Raw genomic sequence first — 20,778 nt, 5'->3', positions numbered from 1 at the left:
TATTTAAGTTATATATACTTTTTCTTTTTGATTTTATATGTTTAGCAGTTATAAGAATATACAGTTAATGTATTAAATTATTCTTAATGAACATCTTTTATTTAACAAGAAAAATAATAAAGTTAAAAATATTTAAAAACTGTTATTTTATAAGTTTCAGAGATAGAAAAATAAATTAATAAGAAGTAATATAAAATGATAAAAATACTTTTATAAATTTTTTAATTCCATAATTTTTACAACGTTGATTGTTCTTAACTTTATATACACATATATGTATATAATGTGAATAAAATAAATTTATTATTTAGTTATAATTTTTTTCAAATCTATGATATCCACATAATATGAATTAAAATATTATTTATACATGATATATTATTATTAAATTTTAAAAACTTTATTTTTTTATAATTAAATAAATATATATTTTTTTTATATTACAAAAATATTCTTCTTATAATTATCTACATATATATTATAATAACATTATTTTATATATAAAAAGGTAATACAATTTTATTTATATATTAAATTACATATGGAAACTATTTATATATATATATATATAATATTCATTCAAAATATGTTTTAATATAATCATAAAGTTAAAACTCAAACTTTGTCAGGAGTGGGGTTCGAACCCACGCCCTTACGGACAGCGGCCTAAACGCTGCGCCTTAGACCACTCGGCCATCCTGACAACATGATAATATATAATTTTTTTCTCTAATTGATTAAAAAATTATACTATGATTTTTTTTAAAAAATCAGATACATAATTCATTTTTTTTGATAATATGTCAAATATTTACATGGAATTTTTTAAGAAAAATTGTTCTCTATATTTGAATATTAATTTTACGTATACTTATATATAAATTATTTTAATATTATTAAACAATATATGTATTTACTATGACTTACGTTTTACTTTTTTTTTTTTATTCTACATATGTATGAATCCTAATAATGTATATAAGAATTAATAACGAAAAATTAGAATTTATGGGAATTTATGTTTAGTGAAAAAAAAAAAGAAGAAGAAGAAGAAGAAGAAGAAGAAACATTTCCCCAATCAGAAATATTAAAAGACTTTTAAAAGGTATAATATATTTGGAATATCTGTTAATATTTTATTATTTTTAATATGTTTCTCAAAAATACAAAGACATATTTGGTTTAATAAAGTTGTAACAGAAAAGAAAAAAATAAATAAAAATTAATAGAATAAACTAAAAATTGTTTATATATATATATATATATATATAAATGATGAGTGAAATGAGATATTATGTTGTTTTTCTCCAATTTTAATTAATACTATATATTATGTTTATAGAATACAATATTGACTAATTCTTGTTTACTATATTATATATATATATATATTTTTTTTTTTTTTTTTGTTTGAATTATTAAAACATTTCAACATTTTTGAAGCATTTTTGAAATTATGCTGTCTTATATATATTATTAGGTGAATATGCTAAATGGAAGAAGCAACCATAAGAAGTGTATAGTTAAAAAAAAATTATATTGATATATATAATATATATATGTATATAATTTTCTAAAAAAAAAGAAAATTAAATATATATAAATGGATATTAATATAAGAAAATAAATTATTTCAAATGAAGCATATTGTTTATATTATGAGGAGTGATATTTTAATTTTCTATAATATTATTATGAACAGTTATTATAACAAGTGTAATTATTTGAGAGTTATAAAAACGTTACAATTTTTTTTTTTTCTTTTCTTTTTTTACTTTGATATATAAAAACAAAAAGAAATTCTTATAAAATAAAAATGAATACCTTATACAAATAGCTCAAAGGTGTAAATATATATAAAATATATTTTTAAGAATAACGAAAATAAATACAGAGATATATATTTTTAAAAACTATATAATATATTGATTTTAATAAAATTTAGGGCTTTATTATGTTAATGTAAATTATGTTCTCAATTTGAAATTTTTTTTTAAAGAACATGATATATTACTACTAAATATATAATTTTACACTTTACAAGTCTTTTCAATTAGACTTTTGCAAAATATTATATTATATATTAGAAAAAAGTGAATAAATATATTAAAATAATTATATGAAGAAAAGAAAAAATAATACAAAAAAATAAAATAATAATAATAATTATTATGTATATCAAAAGGATAATATGTAATCATTTATATTATTATTATATTAACAATAATTAAAATACAATTGCACATGACTTGAATGGCTTAATATTTTTCATAATAAAATATAATATATATTATGTACAATGTGCATTTATTATATGTTATTATTTAAAAAAAGAAAAATAAAAGTATGCTTTTCTAGGAAATGTATTTTTTAACATGTATATATCCCTTTGGCCACATTTAATAAATTAAAAAAGTAAAACCAATAAAATAATAATAAAGATGGACACTACAATATTATATAATCATATTTAAGTACTGTTGTGTGTATATAATGATTAATATAGCTTTCTTTTTTTGGTATGTATAATATATATATATAAATTTATTTATTTATATGTTTCCCTTTATGAATTTATCATTTTTTTTTTTTTTATTTGGGTTTTTTTTTTTAGAAGTATACTAATATAAATTTATTTCTGAATCACGTTTAAAACAAAAAAATATTATGAAGTGACTATTAGTTTTTAAAAGACAATTACATTTGATAAATTTAATATATTTCGAAGATGGAAATATGAAATAATCACGAAAGAAGAAAATTTTTGTTTTTTAGATATTACAAAAAGTTTTTTTTATTTAAGATAATATATATATATATATATAATATGTAAAAAATTATTATTTCTAATTCTAATTTTTATGTATTTAATGTTTGTAATTTATATGCACATATTTATGTATACATTTTTTTTATTATACGCTCATAATTTTTTTTTTTTTTTTTTTTTGAAGGGGGGGAGCGGGCTGTTTTATTAGCACACTATAAAAATATAATATATATTTTTACATATATATATATATATATTTATTTATTTTTAAGATCAATTTTAAAGGGGAAAAAAAAAAAATTTTACTTTTTGAAAAAATATATTCTTTTGCTTTTTTTTTTTTTTTTTTGGCGAGTGTTATATGAAAATAATGTAATTTTTTTGTTTTATTTTGTTTTTATATAATTGAATTTATTATACATTTCATATTATATGGGAAAGTTAAAAAAAGATATAAGAAAATAAGGAAAACAAGGATAAAAAAAAAAATAAAATAAATAAAGAAAGAAAAATAAAGAAAAAATTAAGGTAAAAGAAAAGAAATAAAGGTATCAAAAAAGAGTAATTTGCTTTTCAATGTAAAAATTTCTAAAAGAATATATATATATACATTATATGTTGTATGTATTTAATATGGAAAAGTAAATGTTACAGAAATATTGAGAATTATTAAATTGTAACTAAATGTATTATATGTTTTAAATAATAATTTACCTTTTCTTTATCCTTTATTTTTTTTTTCTTTTTTTACACCTTTTTTTATGTAATAAATTATAATTGAACTCATTTTAATTAATAATGTATTCTTAAGTTAATTTCACATATTTGGAGTATTTTTAAGTATCTAAAGAATTTATATGTTTATATGTTTCTATTTTTTTTTTTTTTTTTTTTTTTTTATTATTATATATTTGTAATTTTTTTATGGAAAGAGCATATGAAGATGAAACAAATTTAATAAATTGGAACAAAATAGTTTAAAATTTATATTTTTTTGAACACAAAAGTATTAGAAGCTTTTCCTATATATATTTATATTTTGTTCACATTTTAAATTTTTATTATATTATTTTTTTTATTTTATTTATTTTTTAATTTATTTATTTTTTTTTTTTACGCGATCAATGGAAATAAATGATAATAATAATAATATCAAGAATGATAGTACTTCTGACGATGATATATTAATTAATAAAATTAAACAAAACTACGGTAATAATAAATCATGTAATTCTCGATCACCCAAAAATGATTCTATAAAAAACCAAAAGAGTAATTCTGAACTTGGTATAAAAAAGAACACCAAGAAATCATTAGGTATAAAAAAAGAGGAGGAAAAAAAAAAACAAATAAGAAAAAGAAAAAATAATGAAACAAAAGAAAAAAATAATTTGAAAGAGGGAAAAAAGAAATATGTTAAAAAACAATCCACAACAGTAAAAGATGAAACCAAATTAACGAATGTTATAAAAAAAGAAACTCAAACTAATAAGAAACCTAAAAAATTACTTAAAAAATCAGAAGAAAATTTTGAACCAATAAATAGATGGTGGGAAAAAATAGATGATCAAACAGATATACAATGGAATTATTTAGAACATCGAGGATTAATATTTTCTCCTCCATATGTTCAACATCATGTACCAATTTTTTATAAAAGTATAAAAATTGAATTAAATGCAAAATCAGAAGAATTAGCTACCTATTGGTGTAGTGCAATTGGTAGTGATTATTGTACAAAAGAAAAGTTTATATTAAATTTTTTTAAAACTTTTATAAATAGTTTAGAAAATGATAATATTATAAAACAAGAGAATGAAACGAAATTAAAAAAAGGAGATATATCTAATTTTAAGTTTATTGATTTTATGCCAATCAAAGATCATTTATTAAAATTAAGAGAAGAAAAGTTAAATAGAACAAAAGAAGAAAAAGAAGAGGAAAAAAAAATGAGAATGGAAAAAGAATTACCATATACATATGCATTAGTTGATTGGATTCGTGAAAAGATATCAAGTAATAAAGCAGAACCACCTGGATTATTTAGAGGAAGAGGAGAACATCCAAAACAAGGTTTATTAAAAAAAAGAATTTTTCCAGAAGATGTTGTAATTAATATTAGTAAAGATGCACCTGTACCACGATTATATGATAATATGTGTGGACATAATTGGGGTGATATATATCATGATAATAAAGTAACATGGTTAGCTTATTATAAAGATAGTATAAATGATCAAATAAAATATACTTTTTTATCTGCTCAATCAAAATTCAAAGGATATAAAGATCTTATGAAATATGAAAATGCTCGAAAATTAAAATCATGTGTTCATAAAATTAGGGAAGATTATAAAAATAAAATGAAAAATAAAAGTATTATTGATAAACAGTTAGGAACAGCTGTTTATTTAATAGATTTTCTAGCATTAAGAGTAGGAGGAGAAAAAGATATCGATGAAGAAGCAGATACTGTAGGTTGTTGTAGTTTAAGAGTAGAACATATTAGTTTTGCACACGATGTACCTTTTAAAAATGTAGATACAAAAGAACAAAAATCAAATGATGAAAAAGTAAATAAAATACCATTACCAATAAATTTAGAAAGTATTTCACCAGAAGATTGTTATATAACTTTGGATTTTTTAGGAAAAGATAGTATACGATATTTTAATACAGTAAAAATAGATAAACAAGCATATATTAATATTATAATATTTTGTAAAAATAAAAATAGAGATGAAGGAGTTTTTGATCAAATAACTTGTTCAAAATTAAATGAATATCTAAAAGAAATTATGCCTACTTTATCAGCTAAAGTTTTTCGTACATATAATGCTTCAATTACATTAGATCAACAATTAAAAAGAATAAAAGAAGTTTATGGAAAAACAACGTACTCATTATATTCTGGTGATACAGAATTACACAAATCGAAAAAAAGAAAATCTAGTCATTTAACTGCAGATACACATGTATTAAGTGATGCAAGTGATTCTACTATAAATGATGTAAATAACGAATATGATGAAAATGGAATAAATAAAAAATTATCATGTGCTACTACTGTAGGAAAAGAAAATGATGTCGATAATAAAAACTCACCAATAGAAGTTGATGTTTCAAATATAAATGAACTTATTAATTTTTATAATAATGCAAATAGAGAAGTAGCCATATTATGTAATCACCAAAGAAGTATTCCAAAACAACATGATACAACTATGTCAAAAATAAAAAAACAAATTGAATTATATAATGAAGATATAAAAGAATATAAAAAATATTTGCAACATTTAAAAAAAAATAGTGATAAAAAATTTGTCTTTGTTTCGAAAGTTGCTACTTTAGATGGAACTTTAAGACCAAATAAAGTCAAAGAAAATATGAAAGAAGAATCTTGTAAAAAAAAATTAATTACTCTTATAAAAAAAGTTGAATTATTAAATAACCAAATGAAAGTAAGAGATGATAATAAAACTATTGCTTTAGGTACATCTAAAATTAATTATATGGATCCAAGAATAACTGTTGCTTTTTGCAAAAAATTTGAAATACCCATAGAAAAAGTATTTAATAGAAGTTTAAGACTTAAATTTCCTTGGGCCATGTTTGCTACAAAAAATTTTACATTTTAAAAAATAAATAAAATGAAATAATAGAAAAGTACAATAAATATAATATTATTGTATAATAAATGATAGCACACATATGTACATATATATATAAATATACATATATTTCACATATTGACAATATAATTTTTTCAATACAAATTGCTTGTTCATTTATATATATATATATATATATATATATATATATTTTTTTTTAATTTTCCGATTATATTATAGGTATACATATGTTTTATTATGTTTATGCTTTATACATAAATATACTTATTACATATATACATACACACACACACAAAAAAAAAAAAAAAAAAATTAATTAAAAATCACATTGTGTAATACAAATGAGATTTTTATTAAAAAAACATTAAATATTATTAAAATTTTTATTTGTTATTATTAAAAAATTTCTAGTTCGATATGCTCATATGAATACATATCATCAATACTAACACAATCTTGTTCACACGTAAATATTATAATATTACCTACATTAAAATTATTTATAAATTTTTTTAAAAAATGATTCTTTTTTTGTTCAAGTTTTTTTTCAATCTGATAAATAAATGTAGAAAATAATTGCAACTCGAATAATAATTTATGCTTACAATGTGAACATGTCATATTCTTTTGTTTTATATTTGTTTTTGTAGATTTAAACATATATAAAAATTTCCCATTGTAAGAGTATCTTAAGATTTGATTATAATTTTTACTTAAATATGAATAAAATTTTACGCATCCATTCAAATCATTTTCAAAACCTTCCTCATTATTATTATCTATATTTACATCATCATTATCATTATCATTTTCTTTATATAAATAGTCATCATCTTCCATATTATTTTTATTATTTTCATACATTTCATACATTTTTTTTGCTTTTTCATATAAATAATCTTTTCCACATTCTTCATCATCTTCTATTAAAGATATATAGTAGCAAGGTAAGTGATAATTATTACAGTTAGTACTTTTTAAAGTTTCAAGAGTTATATCATTACATGTATCTAATTCTTTCTTATTGTTATATACATTATTTGATTTTATTATATCACAATTTATATGTTTATTAAAACATTCATTATTTATATTTGTATTGTTGTATTTATTTGTACCATGATCATTTTTATATTTTTCCTTAACATAATTTAAGCCTTCATTTAAAGAATTACTAAAAAGAGAACTACTTGATTTTTTATTATCAATGGTCTTTTTTGAAAATAAGGAATTCCAATCAATTAATTTTTCTTCTCTCGAATTTAGGTTTTCTAAAATAGAATCTTCCTTTTTAGTATTTTCATTAGAAAAAATAGAAAAGGTATTATTTCCTTTATAATTATTATTATATATTAAATTATCAGTGTTCTTTTTTTCCATATTTTTGGATTCGTCCATATTATTATTTTTTTGTATGTCATTATTTGTTAACTCATGAACTAATTTTTTTTTACCCTTTATACAAACCCAATTATTTTTATTCATATTACATTTACTACTATTCATACAACAGAACAAATATATTACTCTAATATATTCATCATAAGATGTTGATAACTGAAATAAAAACGTGAAATCTTTTTTGCATATAGAACATTTCAAATCTAAATTTGTTGGTTCTTTATCATTTATCCAAATGGGTTCACCTCCAAATTTGGAATCATTTTTGAAGTCAAATTTGTTATCTATTTCGTTGGATAATTCTCCTATATACATTATTTGTAGATTATATCTGTTCAAATTTTTTGTATATTTTTAGCATGTAAATATATTATATATATATATATTTATTTTTATTCTGGTTATTGTAAAAAAAGAATAAAAAATTATTAATATTTTAAAAAAATTTTATACCTTAAACATTTTTTTTTTTATATTCATTTTTATAAAGATCAATTTATATATATATATACATCACAACAGAAAAATTCTTAAAAAATAATAAATATTTTGCATTTTTCATCTACAACAAAAATTTGTTTTGGATACATAGAAAATATTATTTTGATATATTATTAATGTTGATTAATATAATTTCATCATAACATAAATTATTATTATTATTATATATAATATTATTTTGATATATTATTAATGTTGATTAATATAATTTCATCATAACATAAATTATTATTATTATATATATATATATATATATATATGTATAATTTTTAAGCATATATATTATATATATAATATAATATATATATTTTTTTAACCCTATATATAAAATCTATTTATTTATATATTTATATTATATTTTATATATTTTCTTTTTTCCTTTTATAATTAATCTATAATAAATCTATCATTTCGTTTTTTTTAATATTATTTTATATTTGTATGTTGTTTTTTATATGTATAATAAAGCCATAATATTAGATTTATTTATACCAAAATAGGTTAATCTGAATATTTATATAAATGTATATATTTTTTAAATATAAGAAATGATAACAAATGATTCTAAATTCATATTTAAAAATATAATATATATATATAATCACTCTATAACAACCAATTTCATAAAAAAAAAAAAAAAAAAATGACATAAATATTTAAAAGAAAAGAAAAACGTTCATTCTGTTTTTTTTTTTTTTTTTTTTTTTTTTTTAATAAACAGTCAATCATAGTTTACACAAATAATTCATTAGGATTATATAAAAGATGTTATATTTATTTTTCATTTTATGTAACCAAAAAAATTTTAATATATGATCATATTTTATTATATTTTTTACTTCTTACAATGAAATAAGTATGTAGAAAATAAAAAATGTTTAAAGTTTCAAAACATATATTTCGTTATTTTTTGTAAAATATTTCTTTTATCATTTAGAAAAAAATATATACATATATATATTTTTTGATCTTGTTGTGATAGATTAAATAATATATAAGTCTTCTTATTGTTGTGTTTTCTTTTATTTTCCTTAAACTGTAATATATATATATATATATATTTTTTTTTTTTTTTTTGTTTATAATTCATATATTATAAACAATAAAATATGATGTCTTGACAATTATTTAGAACCATAAAAATTCAGATGTTTATCATAACAAGAAATAAATTCCTTAACATATTCTACAAATAAAAAATATAATTTGTATCAAACAAATTAATGGAAAAAACCAAATTTACATAAAATAATTTTAGTAAATTCTTTCTTTATATATATATAATAAAATATATCCATACATTTTTCTGAATATAAAAAGTTGGTAATTTTTTTTTTTTTTTTTAAATATATTAACAATTCAGGAAGAAAAAAAATATATGTAAGGTATTTTCAATTTATGTACATTAATTTAAGGAAAAAAAAAAAAAAAAAAAGCTTTTGTGAAATAATATTATTATGGCGAAAATATATAATATACTCATTTATGAATATATAGAATATAAAAATTATTCAAGTATAATAAAATAAAAAAAACAAAAAGAATTTATATATATAAATATATTATATACATACAATATTTTTCTTGTAAGTCTATATGAACTTTAATATATATAAATATTTTCCATTAGCATACAAAGTATATATATATATATAATGTAATAATATTTTTATATTTTACATAAATAACATCGCAAATGTAGAATTTTTAAATTCAAGTTTATATCAAGAAAAAAATGTAAATCATAAGGGAAAAAAAAAATATATATTTTTTTTTCATATTATTTTATTTTTATATTTTTTTTATTTCATTTTGTTATAATGTAAAAAGTAATAGATTGTTAAATGTATTGAATAAACAAGGAAATAAGTTTAAAAATATAGACCAATTTTTTTTTTTTTTTTTTTTTTTTTTTTTTTTTTTTTTTTTAAAAAAATTTTTAAAAAAAAAAAAAATAAAAAAAAAAAAAAAAAAAAAAAAAAAAAAAAAAAAAAAAAAAAAAAAAAAAAAAAAAATAAAAAATTTAAATTTAAAAAAAAAAAAAAAAAAAAAAAAAAAAAAAATTAAGACCTTATCATCTACATAAGCTATTTTATATTAAATTAAAAAAAAAAAAAAAAAAAAAGACCTAACTGAAAAATATAAATATATATATAATATATATATATTTATATATATAGGAACTTGAAAAAATGTCAAAAAATTATAGTGAATCCCAATCTCTTACAGAGAATAATTCCGATAAGAAATCAAAATTAGATGATGATTTATCATCGAATGAAGACAGTAATTTAAGTTCAAATAAATTAAATAAAAAAAGCATTTATAGCAAAAAATCAAACGTTCAACAATTGTTAGCAAGAATAGCACAAGTACATAAAATAAAAAAATAAAAATAAATAAAATAAGTGATAATGCTTTTACTTTAAATTGTGTGTATATAAATTTGTAAATTGTATATAGAAAAGATAAAAGAAGAAAATAAAGATAATATACATTTCTTTATAATTTATATGTTATTATTTATTTTATTATTATTTACTTATTTATTTTTTTTTTTTGTAGGAAATAGATGAAAGAAAACCAAACAATGTAATACATTTTATGGTGGATTTTTTGTGTAAACATTACCCTGAACATTTACACGGTTTCGAGGCAATATGGAATGGAGGTAATTTGAAACATACACATAATTCATAAAATAAGTATAAGTATATTTTGACCGTATTAATTTGATGAATGATTTATATTACAGTATCTTTCTGTTTTATGTTTATTCACTTTATTTATTTATTTATTTATTTATTTATTTATTTCATTTGTTTATTCAGATCCTGATTTGGAACAAGAAAGACTATTAGTTGTAGAATTCTTTAAGTATCAAAAATTACCAGTAGAGATATCAGTACATTTCATTAATGCTGGATTTGACACAGTAGACACATTATGCACATTATCTAATAACTCTCTTGATGATGTAGAAAAATTTAATAATACTAGATGGTTACCTGGTCATAAAGTCCGATTACAACAAACCTTTAACGATATTACAAACCGTGTACGAATATTCAAAGAAGAACGAAATGTTTTAATAAAATGTTTGAAGAGAGAATTTATAAACCATTCTCCAAATATGATCAATTCAGTTATAGTACCAAAAACTATAAAACCTATTATGGTACCAGTTCTACCTACTGTTGGAACACCAGTAAATGTTTCTGCTAGACCAAATAATTATTTAAGTGTAGGAAAAACATTACCTCCTCAAATTTATAGAAGATCATGAATAGTCCTCTCTATCCATTAAAATGGTTATATAATTATTACATTTTAAGTAGTTCGATAGGGAACAAACAAAAATTATGATAATTATAATAATTTTTTTATTATATATATTATTTTTTTATTCTTTCTTCTTATTCTTCTTATTCTTCTTTTTCTTTTTTTTTTTTTTTATTATTTTTTTAGTTTAAATAGGGAGAATAATATTATATCTATCTATATATATAATATATATATATATATATATATATATATATATATATATATATATATGGAGAGGCTTCTTTTATATGTATTAGAAGCATTATAATTTTAATAAATTTTAAAATGATATATTTATTTTTTTGTGGTAACTTAAGTATTATTTTACATGGGAATGAAAAATTTTAAAATCAAGGCAATATATTATAAATAAAGATATTATATAGAAACATATTAAGTATATTCAGCATATATATATATATATATATATGTGAATGTATTATGATTCACATTTTTAATAATACATAATCTAATTAAACATAACTATCAATATATTTGTATATTTTTATTTTTTTTTCTATTTTTATGTTCCCCTTTATGCGATACTATTCATTTTATGATAAAATGAATTTACAGGAAAAAATTTACATTAACATAGTACGATTTTACTATTGTCAAATGTGTAACTACATTTTATTATATATATATTAGATGAACTTAAAAATTTTTGTTTAATAATATCATATTTATTTAGACTCGAATTGAGAAATATATCATTTATATAATAAATAAACATTATCCTTTTACTAAAAGATAATATAAACTTATGTAAAACTTTAAAAATCATTATTAATATTAATTTTAGAGAGTTTTTTTTTTTTTTTTTTTTCATTTGAAAGAAAATTGTATATGGATAATAAGTTTACACACAAAAAAAAAAAAAAAAAAAAAAATAATAATAAATAAATATATAATATAATATATATATATATATATATATATATATATATTATGTATCTATTTTTTTATGACAATTAAATAATAAAAAAAAAAAAAAAGTTGCATTATTACGTGTTTCTTATTGTAACAATTGTTTATTATACAAATAAATATTAACAAAGAAGAATATCATAAAAATTATACATACATATATATATTAACTAATTATTAATTTTTATATTTAATATTCTGATATCCTCTAAAGGCTTGTCCCTTTTATCCGTACGAACCTTTTCTATATCCAAAACAATTTTGCTTCCTTGTGTTACTTTACCAAAAACCGTGTGTTTAAAATCAAGCCAAGGACATGGGACAGTGGTTATAAAAAATTGGGATCCATTTGTATTTGGTCCACAGTTTGCCATAGATACCATAAAAGGTTTGGAATGATTAAGATGATCAAAGAATTCATCTTCAAATTCATTTCCCCAAATACTTTCTCCACCTGTGCCATCACCTGAAGGATCTCCCGTTTGAACCATAAAATTTTTGATAACTCGATGGAAGATGCAATTATTATAATACCCATTTGTAGAATGAACAGAAAAATTCTGTACTGTTTTTTTGCATTCTTTATAAAAAAGTGAAATATGTATATCTCCCATGGTTGTGTAAATAATAGCACTCTTAGGAGTATTTTTATTATTAATGTTTTCTACATTTTTTAAAGGATTAGAAATAATAGAATTTACATCATTTTTTGTTGGTTGTTCGTTGTATATATCTCTTTCATCTAATTCGTGTTCATTTAATTTTTTTTTTGAGAAAAGATAAAATCTAGCTTTTTTGTATACAGTACAAAATAGAGCACAATCGGATATATTTTTTTCATTTATATATAAAGATTCATGTATATTTGTTCTAACTTTATTTATCGGTATAATATTTTGATATAAAGAAATAGATAGGTATCTTAAATTGGCTTCATTTTTCCCAATAATATAACATAATTGATTAGTTATAAAATTAACAACTTTTATACCAATAAAAGTTGAATATATAATATATTGATTTGATTCATCAAAAGAAATCATATCAAAATTAATATTTTGATTTTTCATGTATTTTTTTATTTCTTTTTCAATAAAAAGTCTTTTACCAAAATCAAAACTATCTATATGTAATTCTTTTTTTAATGGATCATTTTGAGCAGTTAAATACATTTCTGTACTTTCATCATATACTCTATATAATTTCATGGATTCGAATTTATATATTCTCAAAAAATAATTTTCAGATAATATAGCCATATATTCTCCATCTAAACTTAAACTTATACATAATGCATATGTTTTATATTTGCATAATTCATATAGATCTGTTTCACTTTTAAATGAAAAATTAATTTTTTTAATTGGATATCTTTTATTCATTGGATCAATTAATTTATGATCCATATTATTATTTGTTTTGTATTTATTTTGCTCTTTAGATGTTGGAAATTTAAAATTGGTTACATCTACAATATCAAGAAGACCTTCATTATCACTTAGTACACATAAATCATAAAATTTATTATATTTTATAATTTCTATAATATTACAACAACTGAAATCAATCGTTTGTATACATATATCACTTTCTAATGGTTTATAAATATATATACATGCTTTTTCACTAGACGATATAGCAACTTTAACCTCTGTTGAAAATAAAGAGGAATAAACAAATTCTCCTGTTCTTGGAATAAAACCTAATTTTATAACAATATTCATATCAAAACTAGTGATATCAAATTGTTTATATGTTTTATCTTTTGATAAACTTCCTAAATGTTCTTCATCTTCTGATATAAATATATTAATAATTTCATCTGAATGAATTTTAAAATGTTTTACAAATTCAATACAACCAATATTTTTATACCAAAATTTTATAATACCATTTAAACTAGCCGTAATTATATATTTCTTTTTATTACTTACTACAACATGAGTAACTATATCTGTATGCATATAACTAACTTGATAATTTTTATTTGTTGGAAGATTCTTTAAATATATATCATTATTAATTCGTATTTTCTTTTTCATCTTTTCTTCCTTTTTTTTATCTTCTATTATTCCTTTTACTTTTCTTTTTTTTTTATTTAATAATTCTGCATTTTCTGGTATATTTATGGATGATGAAGATGACCCTGATGATATAGAATTTTTTTTTTTTTTTTTACTCTCCAACAAAACTCCATCCTTCTGATCATCACTAATATCATCATTATTATTATTATTATCACTATTATTATCACTATCACTATAATTGTTATCATTTATGTTGTCCTTATTTTCTTGTAAGGGAACTGGGCCAAAACTTCCATCGCTTGATTCACCATCTGAAGAAGGCAACTCTCCTTCTTTTTCATTTTTATATTCATCATTCTTACTCATTTTTTTATTAAATTATAAAAGCATTTTATTATTAAAGGAACATATTATTATTTATATATAAATAAAAAAATATATATATATATATATATATATTTTATTTTTTGCATGAAAATAATTTGTAAAGAGATTGGACTATAATATATTATACATATATATATATATATATATATATATATATATATTATATATATATGCATATATTTTTATCAAATTTTTTATTTAAAATATAAAAATTAAATAATGTATCAGATAATTGTAATTATTTACTTTATTTTTTTTTCTTCTTAAATGAAATAAAAAATAACATTCATTCATCCTATGGATTTATAAATTACAAATATATATAAAAATATATATATATATATATATATATAAGCATTATATAAATTATATATATAAATATATATTTAATATATAATTATATATATATACTTTAACGTATAAATTTTTATTAATTTCTTTTAATATATAAAAGAAAAAAAATTAAAATTAAAAAACTATATTATATTATTATATTATATAGATAAATAAAAGTATAAGTTCTAAATACTTTATAATGAAAAAAATAAAAACAAAAAATATATTCCTTCATAAGATATATATATATATATATATATATATATATATATTTTATGAAATAATATAATTATACGACAATTTTTTTTTTTTGAATTGTTGTAAAAATTTGTTCAGTTCATATGGTTATAAAATAAAACCGAATGAGAGAAATATATTAATAAAAATTTGTTTTTCTAAATATAGATTATTTTTGTTATTGTAATGGATCATTAATTAACGGTAACATTTTTTAAAAAGAAGGAGCGTATTTCCTTTTTTTTTTTTTTTTTTTATTCTTTTCTATTCATACGGTATATTATTATATTCGTATGTGTTATGATGCTATACATTTTTATATTAAAAAAAATATGAAGGTATTTAAAATAACCTAAATCATTTTAAAAGACAATAAAATAAATATATATATATATTTTTTTTTTAATGAATATGTAACATACGCTATACAATATAATATTGTTTAAAAATTGAAAAAAAAAATTATAATAATTACAATTTTTTAATTATATAATCCCTTTTGTGTTATTAAAATATGTAAATGTGGTTATTATTATTTTAATTAACGTTTGAAATGATTATAAAACTATAATTTTAATAGTACAAGCAATTAAATATAATAAAATAAAAAAATATACATACATATATACACATAAACATACAGATAATTAAATAATTATTGTTCTATTTTTGTTGAATCATTAATAAATAAATAAATAATAAAAATAAAAGTCCATCTATTATTTTAGATTATCTAAATACTTTGGTGAAGGGATATATATATTGTAAGAAAGGCTAATAAAAATAAAAAATTAAAGTGTAATAAATATAAACACACACATAAATATATATATATATATATATATATATATATATATCATTATTTTTTCAAAATAATATATATGTTAAATGGATCTCATGTATTTATTTATTGCTGTATATTTATTAAATTATGTAACTCTTTTATTTTGTTTTATATAATTTTTAGGTAAAAAGATATGTTAAATATTTATAAAAAGTGTATTGAAGTAATATATATATATATATAATATATGCAATGAATTAATAAAATAATATCTTTTAATAACATTTTTAAAAAGTAGAAAGCTTTTGTATTTGGTTTTCATAATATAGCATATATATTTTTGAAAGAATATTCTTAATGATGTCATATATATATTAGATATAAAATTCTTTTTTTTTTTTTTTTAAATAATAATAAAAAAAAAAAGAATCAAAGTAATTTCTTAAACACATCTTATAATTTTTCATTACAAATATATAATATATATATAATATATATTTATATTGTTAGTATATAGAAAAATTTACATATACACTATAAACTCTGATCATTTATTATAAAATTTATAATGTAATTTTAATATATTGAAATGTTATAAATTTTTTTTTTTTTTTTTTCTTTTTCTATTTATATTTGAGGGGGAGCAATAAATTTTTTATATAAACAAAGTAAATATTGTAATATGATAATATATAAATAAAATATATCATAGTATACATTTTAAGCATATACACATATATAATATATATATATTATTTATTCAATACATTATGAGTAAGGAAAAAATTATATATAAACATAATATATTATATATATACACATGTTATAATATATACTTATATATAATATATTATATTACACCTGTTTATTATATATTTTATTTGCTAATTAGTAACAAACTTAAAATTGTAAAAACAAGCTTTAGTTAAATATTAGATTATATATTCAATATTATTATAATGATATTTTTTTTTTTATAAGAAATAGTGTATATGCTAATAGATTTATATTAAATCATAAATTAATTATAATTACATATATATTGCAAAATAAATATTATATATATAATATATATATATTATAATAATATATATATTCATTTTTTCTAATTTTTCTTTGAACTTTTTTTTTTTTTTTTTTTTTTTTTTTTTCATTTTAGAATTAAATTATATATATATACATTATATTATTATATATACATATATATATGATATATATATATATATATATATATACACTCAATTTTGAGTATTTTATTAAATAATAACAATATAATATTCAATATAAGTTCTAGCATATTTTTACTATGAAAATCATATAATGCTATAAAATGAATCATAAAAAAATATATATTTTTTTGATTATTTTTTTCTATTTATAAATACATGCAAAATAAAAAGAAAAGTGTATTAAAGTGCGAGTATTTATTTTATATATATATGTATATAAAAAATTATATATATAAAATATAATATATAATATATATAAAATTAACTCATATATTATATATATAATAAATTATATATATATTTCATTTTAAGTATATATTTTTATGAAGACATGTATTATTATATTACTCTTTACTTTTTATATTCATCTTTGTAAGTTTATATATTAAATATCATATATATTATAAATACACATATATAAATTTATATATACATATTATAATATATATATATTTTTTGCACCTAATGTTTATTTTTAAATATAAAAAAAGAATATTCAAAAAATATATTTGCACACTCACAATAATAAAAAAAAAAAAAAAACTATTATTATAAAAATTCTAGTAATAAAAATTCATTATTGATCATCATTATATATATAATTATTTACATCATACATATATATATATATATATATAATAATATTCATATTCCAAAAAAAAATATATATATATATATATATATATATAATATTATATATATATATATATATTTTTTATTTCATCATATTTTATTATTGTACTTCATTATATACATATATTTTTCTATTTTCATTCCATGTATATATTTTGTATACACAAGTATGAGAAAGTTTTTAATTTTTAAATGTATAAAAAAAAAAAAAAAAAAAAAAAAAAAGTGTAATATAATATATAATTTTTGAAAAAAGAAATTTAAATAATAATTATAATAATAAAAAAACAATCAAACACATTGTTGTTTTCTTTTAGAAATTAAATAATATATATTTGTAAATAATTTAGAAAGGATTTAGAAACTTTTGTATTTATATTCAATAATGAAATTATATATTAATAGCATATGCATATATAATTACTAAAAAATAAAATAAAATGAAAAAACTTTATATGAATAATAATTTATTAAAATACATTATTATATTTTATACATAGACATATATATATATATATATATATATATATACATATACATATATTATATATATGATGATATACATTTAAACTTGAACACATTTTAAAGAAATATATATATAGTAATATAATGTAATATATATATTTTTTCTTTACTACTTTTTATTTTATCCTTTTGGCTTAATTTTTTTTTTTTTTTTTTTTTGATCTTATTAATTTCAATATTTTTTTTTAAATAAAATTTTATTATTAATTATACAATTTAATAATTTTTTTTTTTTATGAAGTTTTAATAAGTAACAAATTACACTTATAAAATAAATAATATATTTATACTTAACAGTAATTCTTATATATATATATATATAAATATGTAATAATTTAAACTTTATGTTTTATCTTATATTTTTGATATTATATATAAATAAAGCATCAAAAGAATAAAAAAAAAAAAAAAAGAAAAGAAAAAACAAAACAAAACAAAAGTAAGAAGAGAAAAAAGAAAAGAAAAAATTAAATATTATTATAGAGTTCACACATTTTATGGATTCTTTATTTTTATTTATTTTTATTGAATAATTTTTTAAAATAATATTCATATATAATTATATATATTTATTTTTATTTCATATATGTACCTATATATATAATATATATATATATATATATTAATATATAAATAAATGAGTACACACTATAAAAAAAAAAAAAAAAAAGTATACATGACAATATAAATTATTAATAATACCTTATATAAAGCTCATTATATATTTATAAATAATACATACAAAATGTATATATGTTTATATGTAAACATACATATGCATAACCTTGTGTATATTATATGAATACATTATATATATATATATATATATATATATATATATATATACATATACATGTATTTTTTTTTATATGTACTGGACATGCATTGAAATACGTACTCAATACAAAGTACCCCTTAATTTACATGTACATGTTGCGTTAATATTTTTGAACTTTGTCAATATTTATATATAAGAAAAAAAAAAAAAATATATATATATATATATTTAAATATATTATATGTATAGAACAACATCGTCACAATTAAATATTTTATTCATTATAATTTTATATAATATTTATATGTTAAGCATACTAAATAATGTTTGATTTTATTGTTTTATTTTTAAAATTTAATTATATATATATTTATTTATATATAATTTTTTTATTTATTTATTTATATATTAGAAATAAATTATTTTATTAAATTAATTTTTTTATAAATATATATATTTAATATATAGAAATTACAATTTTTATTACTGCATCAGGAATATATATATATATAATTTTTTTTTTTTTTTTTTTTTTTTTTGAATAAGTGTAATGATAATTATTTTCCATAATTTTCAATTATATTTAATTCATATATATAATGTAATATAATATATATATGTTCAATATAATATAAAAATATAAAATTTAGTATTTTTTTTTTTTTTTTTTTTAAAATAATAATTTATGTTCATGTAAAAATTCATATAATAAATATAATTACCATCTATATATAAATATTTTTCTATTTATATTTTTTGATATATAATATTGTCAATCTGTCTATTTTTCATGTCGTTTTTTTAAATCCTTTTTAATTTAATATCCATTAAAAAATACAATTTATGTTAATTTATACATATATATAAATTTTTTTTTTTCGATTTTTAGTTTTTTTGGCAAATTTAAAAAAAAAGATAAAAAAAAAAGCATAAAAATTATTGAAAAAATTTGTCATCATTTTATATAAATATAAATATATATATATATATATATATAATATATTATTTATTTATATTTTATTTTTTTGATCTGGAATAATAATAAAAATGTCATGTATATATGATATATATGTAACTTTATATGTATATATTTATATGTATGCTTAAATGTATTTATAAAATTGTATATATATATGTATGTATGTTTATTTTTTAATTATCCTTTTTCAGGATTGAAAAAAAAAATATATATCGATAAGGATACATAGATTATTGTTATTATGTGCATGTCTGTGAATAATTATATATTTGTGATTATGTGTTTATACGTGAAGGTTTTTTTTT

At 16.8% G+C, this 20,778-nt stretch overlaps 4 protein-coding genes and 1 non-coding gene across 5 annotated transcripts; 2 read left to right on the top strand and 3 right to left on the bottom strand.

Annotated features, from left to right (window-relative positions):
• Positions 1-993: 993 nt before the first annotated feature.
• On the bottom strand, positions 994-1,073 carry PGSY75_0510600. The gene has a single exon. It is a non-coding gene; the product is annotated as a tRNA-Leu (tRNA).
• A 2,821-nt stretch (positions 1,074-3,894) lies between these two features.
• PGSY75_0510500 (topoisomerase I) lies at positions 3,895-6,408 on the top strand (the record flags this gene model as incomplete). Its single annotated transcript, XM_018784387.1, has 1 exon — positions 3,895-6,408. The coding sequence occupies one exon, from the start codon at positions 3,895-3,897 to the stop codon at positions 6,406-6,408; it is 2,514 nt and encodes an 837-aa protein (XP_018643042.1).
• A 390-nt stretch (positions 6,409-6,798) lies between these two features.
• PGSY75_0510400 (hypothetical protein) lies at positions 6,799-8,118 on the bottom strand (the record flags this gene model as incomplete). Its single annotated transcript, XM_018784386.1, has 1 exon — positions 6,799-8,118. One exon carries the CDS (start codon positions 8,116-8,118, stop codon positions 6,799-6,801), a length of 1,320 nt encoding a protein of 439 aa, XP_018643041.1.
• Positions 8,119-10,496: 2,378 nt separating this feature from the next.
• Positions 10,497-11,590, top strand: PGSY75_0510300 (putative stripes inner membrane complex protein; the record flags this gene model as incomplete). The annotated part of the gene is made up of 3 exons (XM_018784385.1): positions 10,497-10,676; positions 10,870-10,975; positions 11,136-11,590. 3 exons carry the CDS (start codon positions 10,497-10,499, stop codon positions 11,588-11,590), a joined length of 741 nt encoding a protein of 246 aa, XP_018643040.1.
• A 1,138-nt stretch (positions 11,591-12,728) lies between these two features.
• Positions 12,729-14,951, bottom strand: PGSY75_0510200 (peptidyl-prolyl cis-trans isomerase; the record flags this gene model as incomplete). Its single annotated transcript, XM_018784384.1, has 1 exon — positions 12,729-14,951. The coding sequence occupies one exon, from the start codon at positions 14,949-14,951 to the stop codon at positions 12,729-12,731; it is 2,223 nt and encodes a 740-aa protein (XP_018643039.1).
• Between the last annotated feature and the right edge of the window lie 5,827 nt (positions 14,952-20,778).

This window comes from Plasmodium gaboni, chromosome 5 (assembly GCF_001602025.1).
Source record: "Plasmodium gaboni strain SY75 chromosome 5, whole genome shotgun sequence".
Taxonomy (NCBI): Eukaryota; Apicomplexa; class Aconoidasida; order Haemosporida; family Plasmodiidae; genus Plasmodium; species Plasmodium gaboni.
Note: the sequence above shows the minus strand (reverse complement) of the source record. Positions and strands in the feature narration are given on the sequence as shown.